This window comes from Lepidochelys kempii, chromosome 1 (genome assembly GCF_965140285.1).
Source record: "Lepidochelys kempii isolate rLepKem1 chromosome 1, rLepKem1.hap1, whole genome shotgun sequence".
Taxonomy (NCBI): domain Eukaryota; kingdom Metazoa; phylum Chordata; order Testudines; family Cheloniidae; genus Lepidochelys; species Lepidochelys kempii.
Genome location: NC_136380.1, coordinates 259,003,257 through 259,019,086, shown reverse-complemented (window position 1 = coordinate 259,019,086; position 15,830 = coordinate 259,003,257). Strand labels below are relative to the sequence as shown.

The 15,830-nt window shown below is 46.2% G+C and overlaps 1 protein-coding gene across 2 annotated transcripts in view; it reads left to right on the top strand.

The window, feature by feature from the left end:
• DDX17 (DEAD-box helicase 17) overlaps positions 1-15,830 on the top strand; it is a 30,966-nt gene continuing 15,136 nt past the window's right edge. The window contains exons 1-4 of one of the 2 annotated variants that reach the window (XM_073326344.2): positions 1-309; positions 5,350-5,488; positions 14,979-15,078; positions 15,407-15,540. In XM_073326344.2, coding sequence (XP_073182445.1) covers positions 266-309; positions 5,350-5,488; positions 14,979-15,078; positions 15,407-15,540 — 417 coding nt within the window. In that variant the 5' untranslated portion in view covers positions 1-265. The remainder of the gene's footprint in view (positions 310-5,349; positions 5,489-14,978; positions 15,079-15,406; positions 15,541-15,830) is intronic. The other variant, XM_073326354.2, reaches the window with a different exon arrangement.

The window sequence follows — 15,830 nt, the reverse complement described above, 5'->3', positions numbered from 1 at the left end:
GGGGTGGCGGCGGCCATTTTGTGCCGGGAACCCGGAGGAAGAGGACGCTGTTTTGTCTCCGCGCCCGACGGGCCCTGAAGCTAACTGAGCCGCTCTCGGCCCCGCACACCAATCGCGACCGGATCTCTAGCCTCCCCGCTCCCTCCCCCGGGAAGCGAGGCGGTTACGGGCGACTCCACCGGGACACAACAGCCGCCGCCGGTCGAGCCCCCCCGCCCGGCGCCACCCCCAGCTCGCGCCCCTCGGTGCCCCCCTCGACGGGAGCATGCGAGGCTTCGGAGACCGGGGCCGCGACCGCGACCGCGGCGGGTAAGAGGGCGGGGGTGCGGAAGCCCGGTGTGGGGGAGGGGCGGGGCGGAGTAGCCAGGCAAGGCCCCAAGACGGGGGCGGGGGGGCGGCTCGATCCCGATCCCCGGCGGCGGGGGGCCTAGGTCGGGGCCTTGGGGTCAGGGTCGCGTCCTAGGGCCACGGGAAGGTTCCGGAGTAGGGCGGGGTCCGGCCTGTGAGGAGCTGAGTGACGGGCTGGGACCCCGGAGCTGGGGTGCCCCCGAGGGGAGGAGCCCGGTGGATCCCTGGGGTGGAAAGTGAGGGGCCCTAGGTAGCCGCAAGGTTTGGAAGGAATCGCCCCCGCACGCCGTTCTCCCTGCTCGGCGGTGTCTGGTGCGAGAAGACAGGGAAGTTTCTCCGGTGGCTGGCAGGATAGGCTTTACCTGTCACTAGGCCTGACTTCACTTTGCCTTTCCGTCCTCCGCACTGTTCCCGCTTTGAGCTATAAGGATCCCTCTCCCTCCCGCTGCTAACCTCGCTTCAGAAGCCCTTGCTCACCGTGGAGGACACACGTAACTTGTAGAGTGGACTGGACCTGACTCCTCCTTTGAATGTCCTTACCATTCATATGATCAGAAAGATTGCTCTTAAATAACCGTGCATATCTCTGCAGTATTCCCGGCCCCTGCTGATGGAGAGAGTGGAATTGGACCTGGAAATTGAACGTGGGCCTCTTGTGTAGTAGTGGAGCCCTGATCTCAGGGCCCTGGATTAAGCCTCAGGAGTCTGTCCAGGGTTGGGGGGGGGGGGGGGCGGATCTGCAATCAAACCACAATCTTCCATATTACTGTGCAAAGGCCTAACAATTTGGTTTCCTGCTCTTTTGATTATTCTTAGTATCACTCATTATGGGGCCTCATTCTGTTTAGGAGAATCAGGTTCAGTTGAGCTCTGATGTTGTGGAACAAAACAAAAGTATAAGAAAGCATCTAATATCATAAAATGCTTGATAGAAAGCACGTGAATGGTCCAGGGTTGTTGTTTGAGTGTTGTTCTTTTTAGTAGAAGGGGGTTAAGTAATGGCAGTACCCCAAGTTTTTCCTGGAAAAGACAAGTACTGGGGATTAAACAGGAGGAATCAGGCCCTGAGTGAGAGAGAGCAAATAATAAAATATACTTGTTCCTCTTATTTCTTCTTTGATTTTTTTTGAGTCAGGAAAAGTGCCAGCTTCTCACATTTAAATTTATTTCCTCCTTTACTCAGGTGAAGTTCAAGAATGTTTTCCTTGCACACGAAAGTACTTGTTAACATCTTTCCCAATAGAGCAGGAGAGGCTAAGAGTTCCACTCTAATTTTATATTTGTATCCTACATACATACAAACAACCCCCTTATGAAATAAAAAGATCCTGTCAGTTATATTGCAGAGAAGAGGGCCCCACTGTACACAGGTACTTAAAGGGGCACTAGCCAGATTTTAAGGCATGAGCATTTGACCTGCCTTGACATTTACATGATCTCATTTGGAGTAAAGAGATGTTTTTTCTTTTTAAGAACTTGGCTTTCAGATTTTAAGCCATCATTGGTTTAGAACCTACAAAAGCACAATACTTTGTTCTCTTTAGAATTATGGTGATATCGTTGATAAATCTTGCACCATCAAAATGTATTATGACAGGCTTTAAGGCAGAGGTGGGCAAACTATGGCCTGCGTGACTGTCCTGCTGGACCCTTGCGCTCCTGGCCAGGGAGGCTAGTCCCCAGCCCCTCCCCCGCTGTGGTCCCTCCTCCGCAGCCTCAGCTCACCGTGCTGCAGATCTGCAGGGCTGCAAGCTCCTGTCTAGCAGAGCAGCAGAAGCTAGCTCTGGCTGGTGCTGCTGCCAGGCATGCTGCTCTGAGCCGCATGGTAAAGGGGGGGGGGTTGGATAAGGGGCGGGGGTCCCAGGGGGCAGTCAGGGAGCAGGGGGAGGGCGGTCAGGGGATGGGGAAGGGGGGGGTTGGATAGGTGTGGGGTCTGGGGGCCCTGTCAGGGGTGGGGAAGGGGTCAGGGGGCGGGGAACAAGGGGCATTAGATGGGGAGGGTCGGGGGGAGGGCTGTCAGTGGGCGGGGGTGTGATGGGGGGGGTCCCGGGAGGGGGCAGTTAGGGGACGAGGAGCGGGGGGGGGGGGTTGGATGGGTCGGGAGTTCTGAGGGGAGCAGTCGGGGTGGAAAGTGGGAGGGGGTGGGGACCAAGCTGTTTGGGGAGGCGCAGCCTTCCCTACCTGGCCCTCCATACAGTTTTGCAACCCCAGTGTAGCCCTCGGGCCAGAAAGTTTGCCCACCCCTGGTTTAGAGTGACCACAGGAAACGAATTAAAAATCTTATTTCATCTCCATGCTAAATGAAGGTGGGAGAAAAATATTTTAGTCAAATAGAAAAGGACAGAATCAGGAATAGGGAAACTACTTGACAATGGATCTTTTTTTTAAAAAAAAAAAAAATTAATTCACATAAAGGCATAAGTAACGGGCTTTGACCCTGATCTCATTCCAAGTAATACTTTGCTTTGTTGCATATCTTTATAAACTGCTACAAAAATCTCACAAAACTTAGTTTCTGTAATATCAAAAACTGCGTTGCACATGTGTATATCTATATTGTAAATTTGTTTTGATATTGAAAACTCTATACATGGACAGTTATATACCAGAAGTTCAGCACATCATGACTCTTCTTAAAAAAATCATTTCTGAGATGTAAAACAATGTTTCCAATGATTGCAGTCATCAAAAATTGTACGATGGTATTTGAAAAACAGTTGGGTACTCCACCCAGTGTGCTGGACAAACTCCAGTTGTATGTTTACATTCTGTTTACTGTCCATTCCTGTTGTAGGGCCAACTAGATCTGGAATTTTTCTTTGCTTCTTGTCCTGAATGAGTTGGAGATGACTTTTTAGGACTGGGATGGTGCAGTTTTACTTCGCCACTTGAATAAGCTGCTGTTGCATTCAGTTCTGGAAGTGGCTGCATTTCAGTTGCTGATGAAGTGATCACTGAATATCTAAGACCAATCTGGATTCAGTCACCACTGAACCAGGGAAAACTAAATAACTCTATGCAATTAAATAGAATTACTCTAGATTTACACCAGTGTAACTGGAATTGTAATCTGTTCCATATCAGTATGTAAAATGTCAATTAAGTCAGGATCAGTGAATGAAATATGACACATATTGGGGTATTATAAATTCTAAAAGACTCACTTTTTGGAAAGCCAATCTAAAGCTGTATTGTGTGTACGCAGAGCAACATGGAACTGAAATTCTGTGAACTGCATTGTATTTTTATGTTGATGGCAATAAAGCAAACACTCAATGTCCAAATATCTAAGGCCCCGAATTTGCAAAACATTCATGCATATATTTAATTTTTACTCACCTATGTACTCCTATTGCCTTTGTCAGTAAAATTACTCAGGTGCACACCTTCAGGGTTCTAAACTAGCATAGTCTGAAGAATGTATTCGATTGTGAGATGCTCCAGTAACTAGTAACTTGCATTGACAGCCCTAAGAAATCATAAAAGATTCAAGTCACTATTTTTATTTACGGGTGGGTTGTAAATTACTTTTATATGTTTTATAGTGTTAAATGTGATAAAAGTAAATAAGCACCCGTTTTAGCAATCTGATACAGAATAGAACTACATTTATAGAAAGGAGAAAAGGGCTGTCAAGACTGCAGCTTAACCAACATTTTTGAACCTATAACTTAAGTGTTTTAACCAGCATCAAATTAATTATAAATTTACCTTGCATTCTACAAGTGTAATCCCCTTTCCTGTTCTGCTTTCTCTGAGTTCTACTCTTTATTGTCACTCTAGCTTCTCTTGGGAAATAACTTTCAGAGAACACTTATTTAACATTTAAAACATTTCCTTGCCAATATTGCAAATAAAACCATGGATTATTAAAACAAAAACGCTTAAATCTAATTTAGTTTTGACCAGAGGGTACATTTTAAAATTTGTCTCAGCTTGGGTATTGTAAACCTTTTTTGTTGATAGTTTCTAATTAGTTTCATTTTCTGGTACTCATGCATTAGCATAATGTTCTGTTTCAGTGGAAATACTTCAGAAGTCTTTATTCAACTGGAGTTTTTAAAAAAATCAGACACACTTTCTTGCCTGTAGATTTTTCAAAAGCTTATTCTTTATCATATCTGAAGTTAGAGTAGTGTTTGACCTGACATCATTTAAAATAGCAGCTTCTATTGAAATCTGGCACAATAGTGAAACAATAACAGGTTTTTCAAAGAACTATTTAAAAGATGTACTATTAAGTGAACATTTATAATTATAATAGCTAAACTCTTCATGCCAATTTGTGCTTCAGTTTTCAGTACTTCCCAACTGTGCTGTAGGCCAGAAAAACCATGTTTATTCTCCTTTGGATAAATGAATCATTACATATAAATCCCCACCTCTTTTAAAAATAAACAAATAAAAATTAAAAGCAGGGTAGAGTGTATTCCTTATATGGAGGATACATTGTACTAATTTCTGAGTAGCTTTGCCAGGTATTAAAGAATAAAAACTGACATTTATTTTCTCTCGAGACTTTCTCAGAAGTGTCTAAGAAATGGGACTCGTTTTTTTTCCACCCATCCAAATACTTCTGCTGTGACCCTGGTAAAAATTGTGGCTGCTTTGTAATTGCTTCAGATCTGCTTAGCAAAAACTTTGATATGGACGTCAACTTTTCTCTGTGCTTTATTTGTACGTTGACTGGGGCGTATTGATAAGGAGGGAAAGAAAAGGTGAAAGGAATTGTGAAATAGTTAGATTCTACATTAAAAGTAACAGTGTCGTTGGAGTAGTGGTAATTGCGTGATAGACTTTACAGAAGGGAGCAAGAATACAGAAGACCTTCCCAACCCTTGTGTCTAGCTATGTTTTAAGGGGATTTTCAGAGTAACTAAAACTTCAGTGTTTGTTTTAGCTTAAAGATAACCGTGAAAACATCGGAGGAATCTACAAATGCCAGAGCTGTGAAATCCTTTTATAAATTGCTTTTTAAAAAACTTATGTTGATACCCCCAGGTTTGGTAGTCCTCTGCCTCCAAAGAAATTTGGTAATCCAGGGGAGCGTCTACGCAAAAAGAAGTGGGACCTAAATGAGCTGCCCAAATTTGAGAAGAACTTTTATGTGGAACATCCAGAAGTGGCCAGGCTTACTCCTGTAAGTTTCCTTCTCCTGTTCTTGCCATTTTCAGTGCACCAGAGAATCTTTAAAAGTGGGAAAACGGGATATGCAGACTGTATTCTACTTATACTCTCCCTTTCCCTATATTGTTTTGTATATACACTTTGCAGAAAGGTATTTCGAGTGCTTGCTCATGTTCATTCCAATGTAGGTGTGTGCTCACCCCGAGCACTGCCACTGGAAAGCTTTTCCTTTGGTGGTATCTGTTGGGTTGGCGCTGGTGCCCCCTGGAGTTGTGCGCTCATAGTGCCAGTATAAAGGTTCTGCTGACCTGCAACCCCCGTGGTTCCTTTTTACTGCCTGTTGCGGTTGCTGGAACGTCAGTTCATTCTTGCTTTTTCCACAAGTACTCCTCTCAGTGGACTTTGATTGTACATAGTTATCTTTATTCGTAGTAGTTATGTTTCAGTTGTTAAATTAGTTAGATTAGCAAACCCCGCTCAGTGGAGCTAGTCCCTCCTGGCACTGGGGAATGCCTTGTGCTTTGTGCCACAAACTGAAGCCTGTCAGTGATCCCCATTCTAGCTGCCTTAAGTGCCTGGGGTACTCTCACATGTGGGAGCACTTCAAAATCTGCAGAGACTTCAAGCCCCACACCAAAACAGAAACGGACACCAGGGTTAGGTTCCTCCACATGGAGGCAGCACTTTGCCCTCCTTCAGAGCGTAGTCACTCCGACTTGGCGCCGAGTACTTCAGCCTCAATAAGAAGCACCCTGGCTTCTGTTAGGAAGATTCAGTGCCATTCCACATTTCTGGTGCTGAAGAAGGACGCTTCTGCTTCTTGGGACTCCCAGCACCATCCATCATCCTAGGTGCCAAAGAAGATCACTCCGGCAAGGGACTTTCGGCATCGTTCTCCATTGCCGGTGTTGAGAAAGAAATAGAAGTCGACGGACAGGGTGTGATCCCTAACTCCGAAGTTGTGAGGCAAAGAGACACTAACAGTGCGACCCTTGCTGGGCCACTCAGACCCTTGCAACTCACCTGGTGCCGTTGACATTGGCCCCAGAATGGACACCTTTGAGGCTGGCACCGATGGACTCCTCACCATACGAGAGCCGTCGGAGCTCTGCTGCCCTGGCAATACCATCTGTGCCAGAGGCTTTTGTGGCCACGAGACATTTACTATCTCTCTTGGTACCACCACCCCCTGCCGTATGGGAGATGTCAGTGGTGGCGAGAGCTCCCCTGGCACCAAGGCCCCAGGTGCCTTCATAAGGGAAACCGGTCATCATGGGGCAGCCCCAGTCTCTCCTGGCACTCTTTGCCGGCACCACTCCACTCTGGTTGCCTAGAAGGGAATATTTGGAGACTGACTGAGAGGTGGAGTCATAAGTCTCCTACAGAAGCCGGCATCAACACTCTAGCCAACATCATCCGTTGGCAGACCTGGGCCAGGCCACCCCACCTGCGATTTGGCCTCAAGCACAGTGGCAAGTGCCACTGTGGTGGCCATTCTGGAACCCCTGGGCTTTTCCTCCAGTCCAGGGGTCATAGTCCATAAGGTGTTACTCTATTGTATCAGAGTCTAGAGCACCCCAATGACCTCCTCGGAGCAGAACCCAGGTTTTGGTACTGAGCCTGGGGCTGAATATCAAGACCTGGTACCGTGAGACCTGTCCTGTGCTGAGAGCAAGGAGCAGTGCTCCCTGCATATGCAGGTTTTCTCTTCCTCCTCTCCAGATGAGGCGGTGACGGGAATGGACATTGTGTCCTCCCAGGTTAATTACAGGGCGCATAAGTAGCTCCTCAAAAGAGTAGCACAAAACCTCGGTTAGAGGAGATAAAGGAGTCCTGCCATGCTCTGGTGGATATTCTAGCTGCACTGGACCCCTCAAGAGAGACTTTGCCCTTCAATGAGGCTATTATGGACCCCATCAAGGCCTTATGGCAGACCACAGCATCCTGTCAGCCGATGGCAAAAAGGATGGAGAAAAAGTACTTTTTTCCAGCTAAAGGGTTTGAACTCCTGTACGCTCATCCACCAACGGGCTCATTGGTATAGTATCAGCAGCCAACGAGCAGGAGTGACAGGATCCAGAAGGTCCAAGGCCAAGGATGCCAAAAAACTAGACCTTTTTGACAAAAAGGTCTATTCAGCTGGCAGCCTCCAGCTCAGGATCGCAAATCAGCAAGTGCACCTGAGCAACTATGATTTTAATTCCTGGGACTGTGTGGCAAAATGTAAAGAATTATTACCATAGGAGTCCAGATGCGAATTTGCAGCCCTAGAGGGAAAATCCATGGCAAGGGTGTCCCTACAGGCAGTCTTGGGTGCGGCAGACTCTGCAGCCTGATCTGTGGTCTCAGTGGTGGCAGTGTGGAGAAGCTCCTGGCTTCAGTCCTCGGGCCTACCCCACAAGATGCAGCAGACATTGCAGGACCCCCTTACCAGGGTACATCACTCTTTTTTGAGACGGCAGACTCCAAACTGCACAGCCTGAAGGACTTGAGAGCCACACTCAAGTTTCTAGGGCTTCATACCCCAGTTCCCTCTAGGAAATACTTCAAGCCCCACCCAGCTACTGGTTTCTAACAGGTAAGACTATAATAAGAGGGAGGAGCAGGGGCTATAGGAGAAGATCTCCACCCCAGTCTAAGGGTGTACTGCCTCCCCACCCCTTCTTGACACCTGGCAGGGTCTAAGCAGGCCTTTTGATAGGACACTTGGGGATGATGTACCAGAAAAATTTGTGGATCCATTTTCCTCATTTTTTGTGAACCGATTATCCCACTTCTATCAGGTGTGGGCCTGTATTACTTTGGATCTTAGGGTGCTACGCAAAATAGCACTGGGACACACCCTTCCATTCAGTTCCTTCCAACCCCTCTCCCTTTCCCTCTTCAGGCACCCTTCTCACAAACAACTTCTAGCCCAAGAGGTGCAGTTGCTCCTAAGGGTGAGAGCAGGGGAGGAGGTTCCACAGGAGTTAAGGGGCCGGGGGCTCTACTCCCATTATTCCCTAATCCCTACAGCCAGTGGCAGTCTCAGACCGATTCTGGACCTGTGAAACCACAATTGATGTATGAAAGAGTTCAAGTTCCGCATAGTTTCCTTGGTCTCCATCATCCTCTCCCTGGATCCAGGGCACTGGTACGCCACTCTCGATTTAAGGATGCTTTTTCATATTTCAATCTTTCAGGGACACAGAAGGTTCCTCAGATTTATTGTGAAGGATGAGCTCCCGTTCAGCCTATCGGATCAGTCCCCTCAGATGTTCATGAAGTGCATGGCAGTTACGGCAGCCTTCCTGATGAGACAAGGGGTTCAGGTCTACCCTTACCTCAACGACTGGCTGATCAGAACAAGGCCCAGTTGGAATCCGATATAACGTTAATACAGTCAACTTTCTAGGAATTAGGTCTGCTAATAAATGTGCAGAAGTCTACTCTCTCCCTGGTTCAAAGAATAGAATTAATTGGGGCGATCCTCAGCTTGGTCCCAGCCAAAGCCTTCCTCCCAGAAGCTTGATTCCCAGCGATAGGGATGCTTATAGAGAGCCTCAGAAATCACCCCATCACCACAGCACATCTTCAAGCGTGGCTGGCATCTATATACTTAGTGGGCCAACCTCATGGTTATCACACTTCCCTCATCAGTGATCACCTCCCTTCTTTGGTGGTTGGCAATGTTTGCAGGAGTCCCATTTTCAGGACCCCAACCATCAGAGTGTCTCATCACAGATGCTTCTGGGATGGGCTTGGGAGCTCACTTGGGGTCCCTCAGAACCTCTGGTCTCCAAAAGAGCTCACTACACATCATCAGGGAACTTTCGCCTGGACTGCCAAGCATTCCAACCCCACATGGTGGGCAAGTGCATGTCAGTTCCCACAAACAACACAACAGTGATGTTCTATAGCAACATGCAGGGTGGAGCATGCTCTTCTCACCTGTGCCAAGAAGCACTTTGCTTGTGGAAATTCTGCATAGCCCATTCAATCCACCTCAAAGCCTCCTATCTCTCGGGGTTGCAGAACAAGTTAGCGGTCTACCGTAGCTGATCCTTCTCCAACCATCACAAGCGGTCCATCCGTCCAGATGTTGTGAAAGGCATTTTCCAGAAGTGGGGGACTCCCCACCCAGATAGATCTGTTCATGATGAAGCACAACAGGAAGTGTATCCGGTTCTGCTCCTTCCTGGTTCACAGTCCGCAGTTGCTCGCAGATGCCTCTCTTCTCCCTTGGATGGGCCATCTTTTCTACACATTCCCTTCCATTCGTCTCGTACACAAGGCCTTGCTGAGAGTCAAAAGGGACAAAGCGAGTCTTATCCTTATAGCCCCGGCCTGGCCATGTCTGCACTGGTTCACCATGCTCCTAGACCTCTTGGTGGAAACGCCAATCCATCTGCCACCGTTTCCAGACCTCATCTTCCAGGATCATGGCCATCTAGGTCATCCAAACTTCAAGTCCCTTTTTCTCATGGCCTGGAAGCTCTATGGCTGAACCTCGTAGAGCTAGCGTGCTCAGCGCTGGTTCACAAGGTGCTTATAGAGAGCAGAAGATCCTCCACTAGAGCCACTTACTGGCAGAGTGGAAAAGATTCTCAATCTGGTCTACGAAGAAAGGTGCTACAGCTACACAGTTAACATTACATTCGTTCTAGATTGCTTGCTGCACTTGAAACAGGAAGGCCTAACCATGTCATCTATTAGGGTCCATCTAGCTGCATTCTTGGCCTTTTACCCATGGGTGAACGGCTGTTCTGTTTTCTCAGACTCCATTTGCAGTTGATTACTTTAGCGCCTTGAGAGATTGTATTCCCATGTATGGCAACCAGTCTCTCCCTGGGATCTCAACTTGGTGTTGGTAAGGCTAACAGTACCCCTTTTGAACCATTGGCAACATGCTCTCTGCTCTACCTGTTCTGGAAGGAGGCCTTCCTGGTGGACATTACTTCTGCCAGGAGTGTCTCAGAGATCCGGGCCTTCACTTCAGAACCACTCCATACGATATTGTTCAGGGGCAAGGTCCAGTTGCGTCTGTATCCGGCCTTCCTCCCTATGGTGGTTTTACAATTCCATAGTAACTGGGATATCTTCCTACTGGCCTTTCCGAAAACTCATGCCAATAGGGAGGAACAGAGGCTCCACTTGCTGGACATCAGACATGCACTAGCCTTCAACGTAGAAAGGACTACATCATTTTGGAAATCTATTCAGCTATTTGTAGCTATTGTAGACAGGATGAATGGTCTTCCTGTCTCAGCCCAGAAAATCTCATCATGGATCTCCTCCTGTATCCATACTTGCTAAGATGTGGTAAAAGTCGCCACTCCTCCTGCCCTGATGGTGCATTCCACAAGGGCCCAAGCATCTTTGGCAGCATTTATGGCTTAAGTTCCTATCCAGGATGTTTGTAGAGTGGCATCGTGTCATCAGTTCACACTTTCGTGTCTCACTACACCATAACCCAGCAGGCTAGAGATGATGCTGGGTTTGGCCAAGTGGTGTTACAATCCGCATATTAGAGAGCCCTTGAAGAAAAAATGGTTACTAACCTTTCATAACTGTTCTTCGAGATGTGTTACTCATGTCCATTCCAACCCCCCCGCCTGTCCCTCTGTTGGCGTTAGCTGGTGAGAAGGAACTGAGGGAGCTGTGGGTTGGCGGAATCCTTTATACCAGCCTTTTTCATCTGTCCTATGTGCTTCTGAATTTCCTTTTCCCCCATTGTTAAAATTGGATTTTAAATACAAAACTTAAAATATAATTCTTTTCTAATCCATCATCTCCTTGCTTGACCTGTCTGGCTCTATCAGTGAGGCATATCTGATGCCATGATTTATTATAGTGGATATGAGCTACACTACATCAGGAAAGTTTTTGAACAAATTGGACAGTTGACGGAAAACAAAACAAAATAGTCTGTTTGAATCACAGATGCTGCTGCTAATGGATGAGAAATTTTAGGAACAGTCCGTTGCCCTTTTCATCATTTATTTTTAATCCCATCTTCCTGGTTTTTTCCTTTAGACCCCCTCTATATACAGAAAATAAAAGTTGTGTAATAAACTGAATTATCTTTTTAATCTCCTTTCTTGGCAAATTCCATACACCCTCCATAGGAAATAGTTCTTTGACCATATGTTCATATAGGTGCTCAGTTGTAGGATGCACATGCCTGTGTGCTCAGTCGGACCATTGAATCAGCAAGGTCCTCATCTTCACACTGTGCAATCTCAAGCGAGGGTATGTAGGGAGGCACAGCTAAGCTGCTGCTGCAGTTCCTTTTCAAACACCTGCAGCTCTAGACAGAGCAGATGCATGTCCACTGCTTCCTAGAAGCTCTTTCCAGCCTGTATTGTACTTATTTCCTCTTGCTTTGCACAAGATTGTGCTTTGGCGGGAGGGGGATTCCACCATCCCAGTTTCCTGGGAATGTTTCGTTGGCCTTTCTCTTCAGCCTAATTTCTGAAGTATGCCAAAGGCCTCAGAATTCAAATCCTGCCAGAGCTGCAATACGTTTTTTCCCCCCAAAGGCAACAGGTTTTCTAGCTGTCTCCAGTGTCCCAGGGGTACTAATGTCGCATCCAAATGCGAAGTTTGCACTGGGTTTAAGAACAGGTTTCACAAAGAAATGTTCTTGAAATCAGGGGAGTTTGTTACACGTGCCAGCATTTTTCCCACAACATTCAGGGTCACACTACTAGAGTAATGGATAGACAACCGGGTGGACGTGTACTGTATAAATCGGGGGGTAAGAGGATGCAAAATCCCAGTTTTTGTGCATAGAATTACTAAAACTATGGAACTGGTGCATTGCCTACCACATAGAGATCTCCACAGTTTACCTATGTGGCCTCCAGAACACAGTGGCGGACGCCCTAAGCAGAAACTTCAATCAGGACCATGTGTGGGAGCTCAATCTGATCTGCCACAGCAACTGTGAAGCATAGGGCCCCCCATAGTGGATCTCTTTGCAACCCTGACGAGTATGAAATGCCAAATCTTCTGCTCCAAAATGGCATGCAGCTGCAACTCTTTAGGGGAGAACCATTCTAGTCCCCTGGCCCTGTGCTGTTCGCTGTGCCTACTCTCCAGCACCTCTAATCCCCAGCACTTTAGTCAGATTGAGGCAGGAGCAAGTGAGGGTCTTCTTAATAGTGCCATCTTGGCCCAGACAAGTGTGGTACTCATATCTACTCCACTTTTCTGGAGGGATATCTCAACACCTCCCCCTTAGATGGGAGCTCCTGACACCCCAGCCCCAATAAATAGAGGTGTTTATCTGAACTTCAAGGCACTGGCTCTCAGTGGGTCTCAAATTTTAGAATGGGACTGCCTGGTTTAGGTTCAGGCTGTACTTTTGAATAGTAGGAAGCCTTCCACATGTAAGACATACCTGCAGAAGTGGAAACACTTTCTTTCCTGATGTTCCTGTCACTCCATATCCATTTCTGAAGCTACTCTCTCAAGGATCCTTGGCTGCTGGTTAGAAGTAGATCCCATCTTTTTACCTGAGTTTTCTCTCCGGGTGCACCTAGCTGCTACTATGGCCTTCCATTTGTCTCTTGAAAGATTTTTTTGTTTTTGCTCACCCTAGGATGGCCAGATACTTCAAGGATCTGTCCAACTTTTCCTCATATCTGGAACCCCATGCTTGAGGACTTTAATTTGGTCCTCTGTGCCTTAAACTCTCCTTTCCAACCTATGGCCACCTGCTCATTCCTTCATCTCTCTGTCAAGACCTCATTCCTGGTAGCTATTGTCTCAGTAGCTATTGTCTCAGCTGGAAGCTGATCTGCTGTACACTGCCTTCTGTTGTGACAAGGTCATATTATGTCCTCGTCTTCATTTCCTGCCGAAGGTCAGGATATCAGTCTACCAGTATTCTTTCCCAAATCTCTCCCCTTGAGGGAAGAGGCTTGCCACCACATGTTTAGATGTTTTGAGGCCCCAAATCATCTATCTGGGCAGGACTAGATCCTTTCAGATGTCCTTAGGACTGCTAGTAACCTCTGAAAGAATGAAAGGACCATCTGTTGCCATTCAGACTGTCAAAGTGAGTTTCAGGTTATATCTTAGCTTGCTGTTAGGCTGTCAGGGTACAATTCCCACCTCCAGCTTACAGCCTGCTCCACCAGGGCTCAGTCTGCTTCTTTTGCCCTTCTCAAAGATATTCCCATCGTAAAAATTTGCAGGACCACAACCTGATCCCCTGTTCACATGTTTTCTAAACGTTATGCTATCCTACCCATGTCCAAGATGAATGCATCCTTTGGCTACGCAGTTCTCCAAACTGTCCTGGATCCACTTCCTCAGCACCCACTTCTTTGCTGACTTACTGCTTGTGAGCCTCCTGTGGTGGAGCACCCATAGGGATATAGATTTGGAGGAGCAAAAGTTACTTACCTTTCAGTAACTTGAGTTCCTTGATGTTTTGTTCCTGTGGGTGCTCTACCTCTTGCCCTCCTTCTGCTCTGCTGTGGAGTCTTTGGCTCTGTGGTTGAGAAGGACCTGGAGCATCAGTAAATCTATGCCTCCATATACATCCTCGCTTGGAAATAAGAGGCTTTGTATTGTGTGGGTGGACACAGCTGATTCAGATCTCCAGTCGAGCACATGTGGGGGTATGCGCATCCTATGATGATGCATCCCTGGGGACAAAACGTCTTGAACTCAAGTTACTGAAAGATAAGTAATCTTTCCTTAATTACCTTATTTACACAATGCAAAGGGATATCAACTTTAACTCATTAAAAAAAAAACCACACAACGAATTTCATTAGTTGTAAGTACTATACTGCACTTGAAGGTCCCTGTTAATTTCTGTTGTTTTACAATCCCATGTTTGTATTTTCAGAATGTTTTTCCTCTTCTGTGTCTATGTGAAGGGGTCTCACAAATGGGAAAGTAACATAGGTTTAATCCAAAACATGCATTAATGGGAGTCTTTCCATTGACTTCCCTAGGTTTTGGATTAGGCCCAATACTGGGGAAATAGTGAAACTGACTTTGCACAAAGTGCTGTGAAATGTGCAAAGTAAACTGGAAGCGTAGAGAAATATTTTTCCTAATTCTTCAGTTAAGCTAACCTGGGATGTTACTTATAACAATTAAAGAGGTACAAATGTTTTAGAAAATGTTGTCAGTGTCCTACTTCAAAAATAATTGGGACTTAATTTATCATTGCTATGTTTCTGAGTAATGTTTTCAACAAGAAAGGAAATGTTAGTTCACAAGTGGTTCTGAGCAGCAGTTCTAGGTGATGGCTGCTATAGCACGGAGCTCTGCATGTAGCTCCCATTTAATGGCATTGATGGAAAGAGATGGACCGCCCTGCTTCATCCTTAGTGAGTAGAAATCTGTTTTGCTTCCTTACACAATCAGACCTCTCAACCAGGCTGTCAGCTAAAGCATTTGTGGAATTTATTAATAGTTGACATCAGAAACGTGTATTAAGTCGCTTCTGACAACCTGGAACTTTGTGTTTTTGTTTTTTTTCCCCTCTACCTAACTAGTATGAAGTTGAAGAACTGCGACGAAAGAAAGAGATTACAGTTAGGGGGACAGATGCTTGCCCCAAACCTGTGTTTGCCTTCCACCATGCTAACTTCCCACGTGAGTATTGTGTCATTCAAGATGCTGATCAGCTTTGTTGTTGGAGTAAGGGAGGAGTGCTGGGATAACACCCTTCTGATCAGACCCTGTTTTGGTTCTAGAAAGATTTTGTCAGATCTACTGTAGCTTTAGAGATCTTCATCAGAAAAGTTAACCTTTAAGGAATCCTCCTGCTTGTCATACCCGAGACTCTCAAAGTGAGAAACTTGAAATTGCTCCCAAACTGGGTTCTGTAGGAAAATTTCCCCAGCACTTCTGTCTTCGAACTGATGGCTTTTACTAAGATGTACATAGTTTGTATTCTTCACTTTTTTTGTTTAACTTGCAGAGTATGTAATGGATGTCTTGATCGATCAGAATTTCACAGAACCCACTCCAATTCAGTGCCAGGGCTTCCCATTGGCCCTCAGTGGCCGAGACATGGTGGGCATCGCTCAGACAGGCTCCGGGAAGACATTGGCAGTACGTGTTTGTGACCATTTCCTCTTAGTTGCTTTGTATGAGTTTCTTCTTGCTTTGCATCTCTTGGTTGGTCATTCAGACATGTGCAAAGGAAGGGTGATAGCGTTTTAAAATATGTTCTGTCTGTGTTGTAGGTGGGATAGTTAAATAGTAACGAGCACGTGGTTTGTTTTGTGTGCCTGATCTTGTCTATTTTCTGCTTGGCTGTCACACAGCCAATGTTTCCATTTTTTAGAGGGGAGCATATGTTTGTTTTTTTTAAATGGACCTCACTTACTGGTTGACTTAGT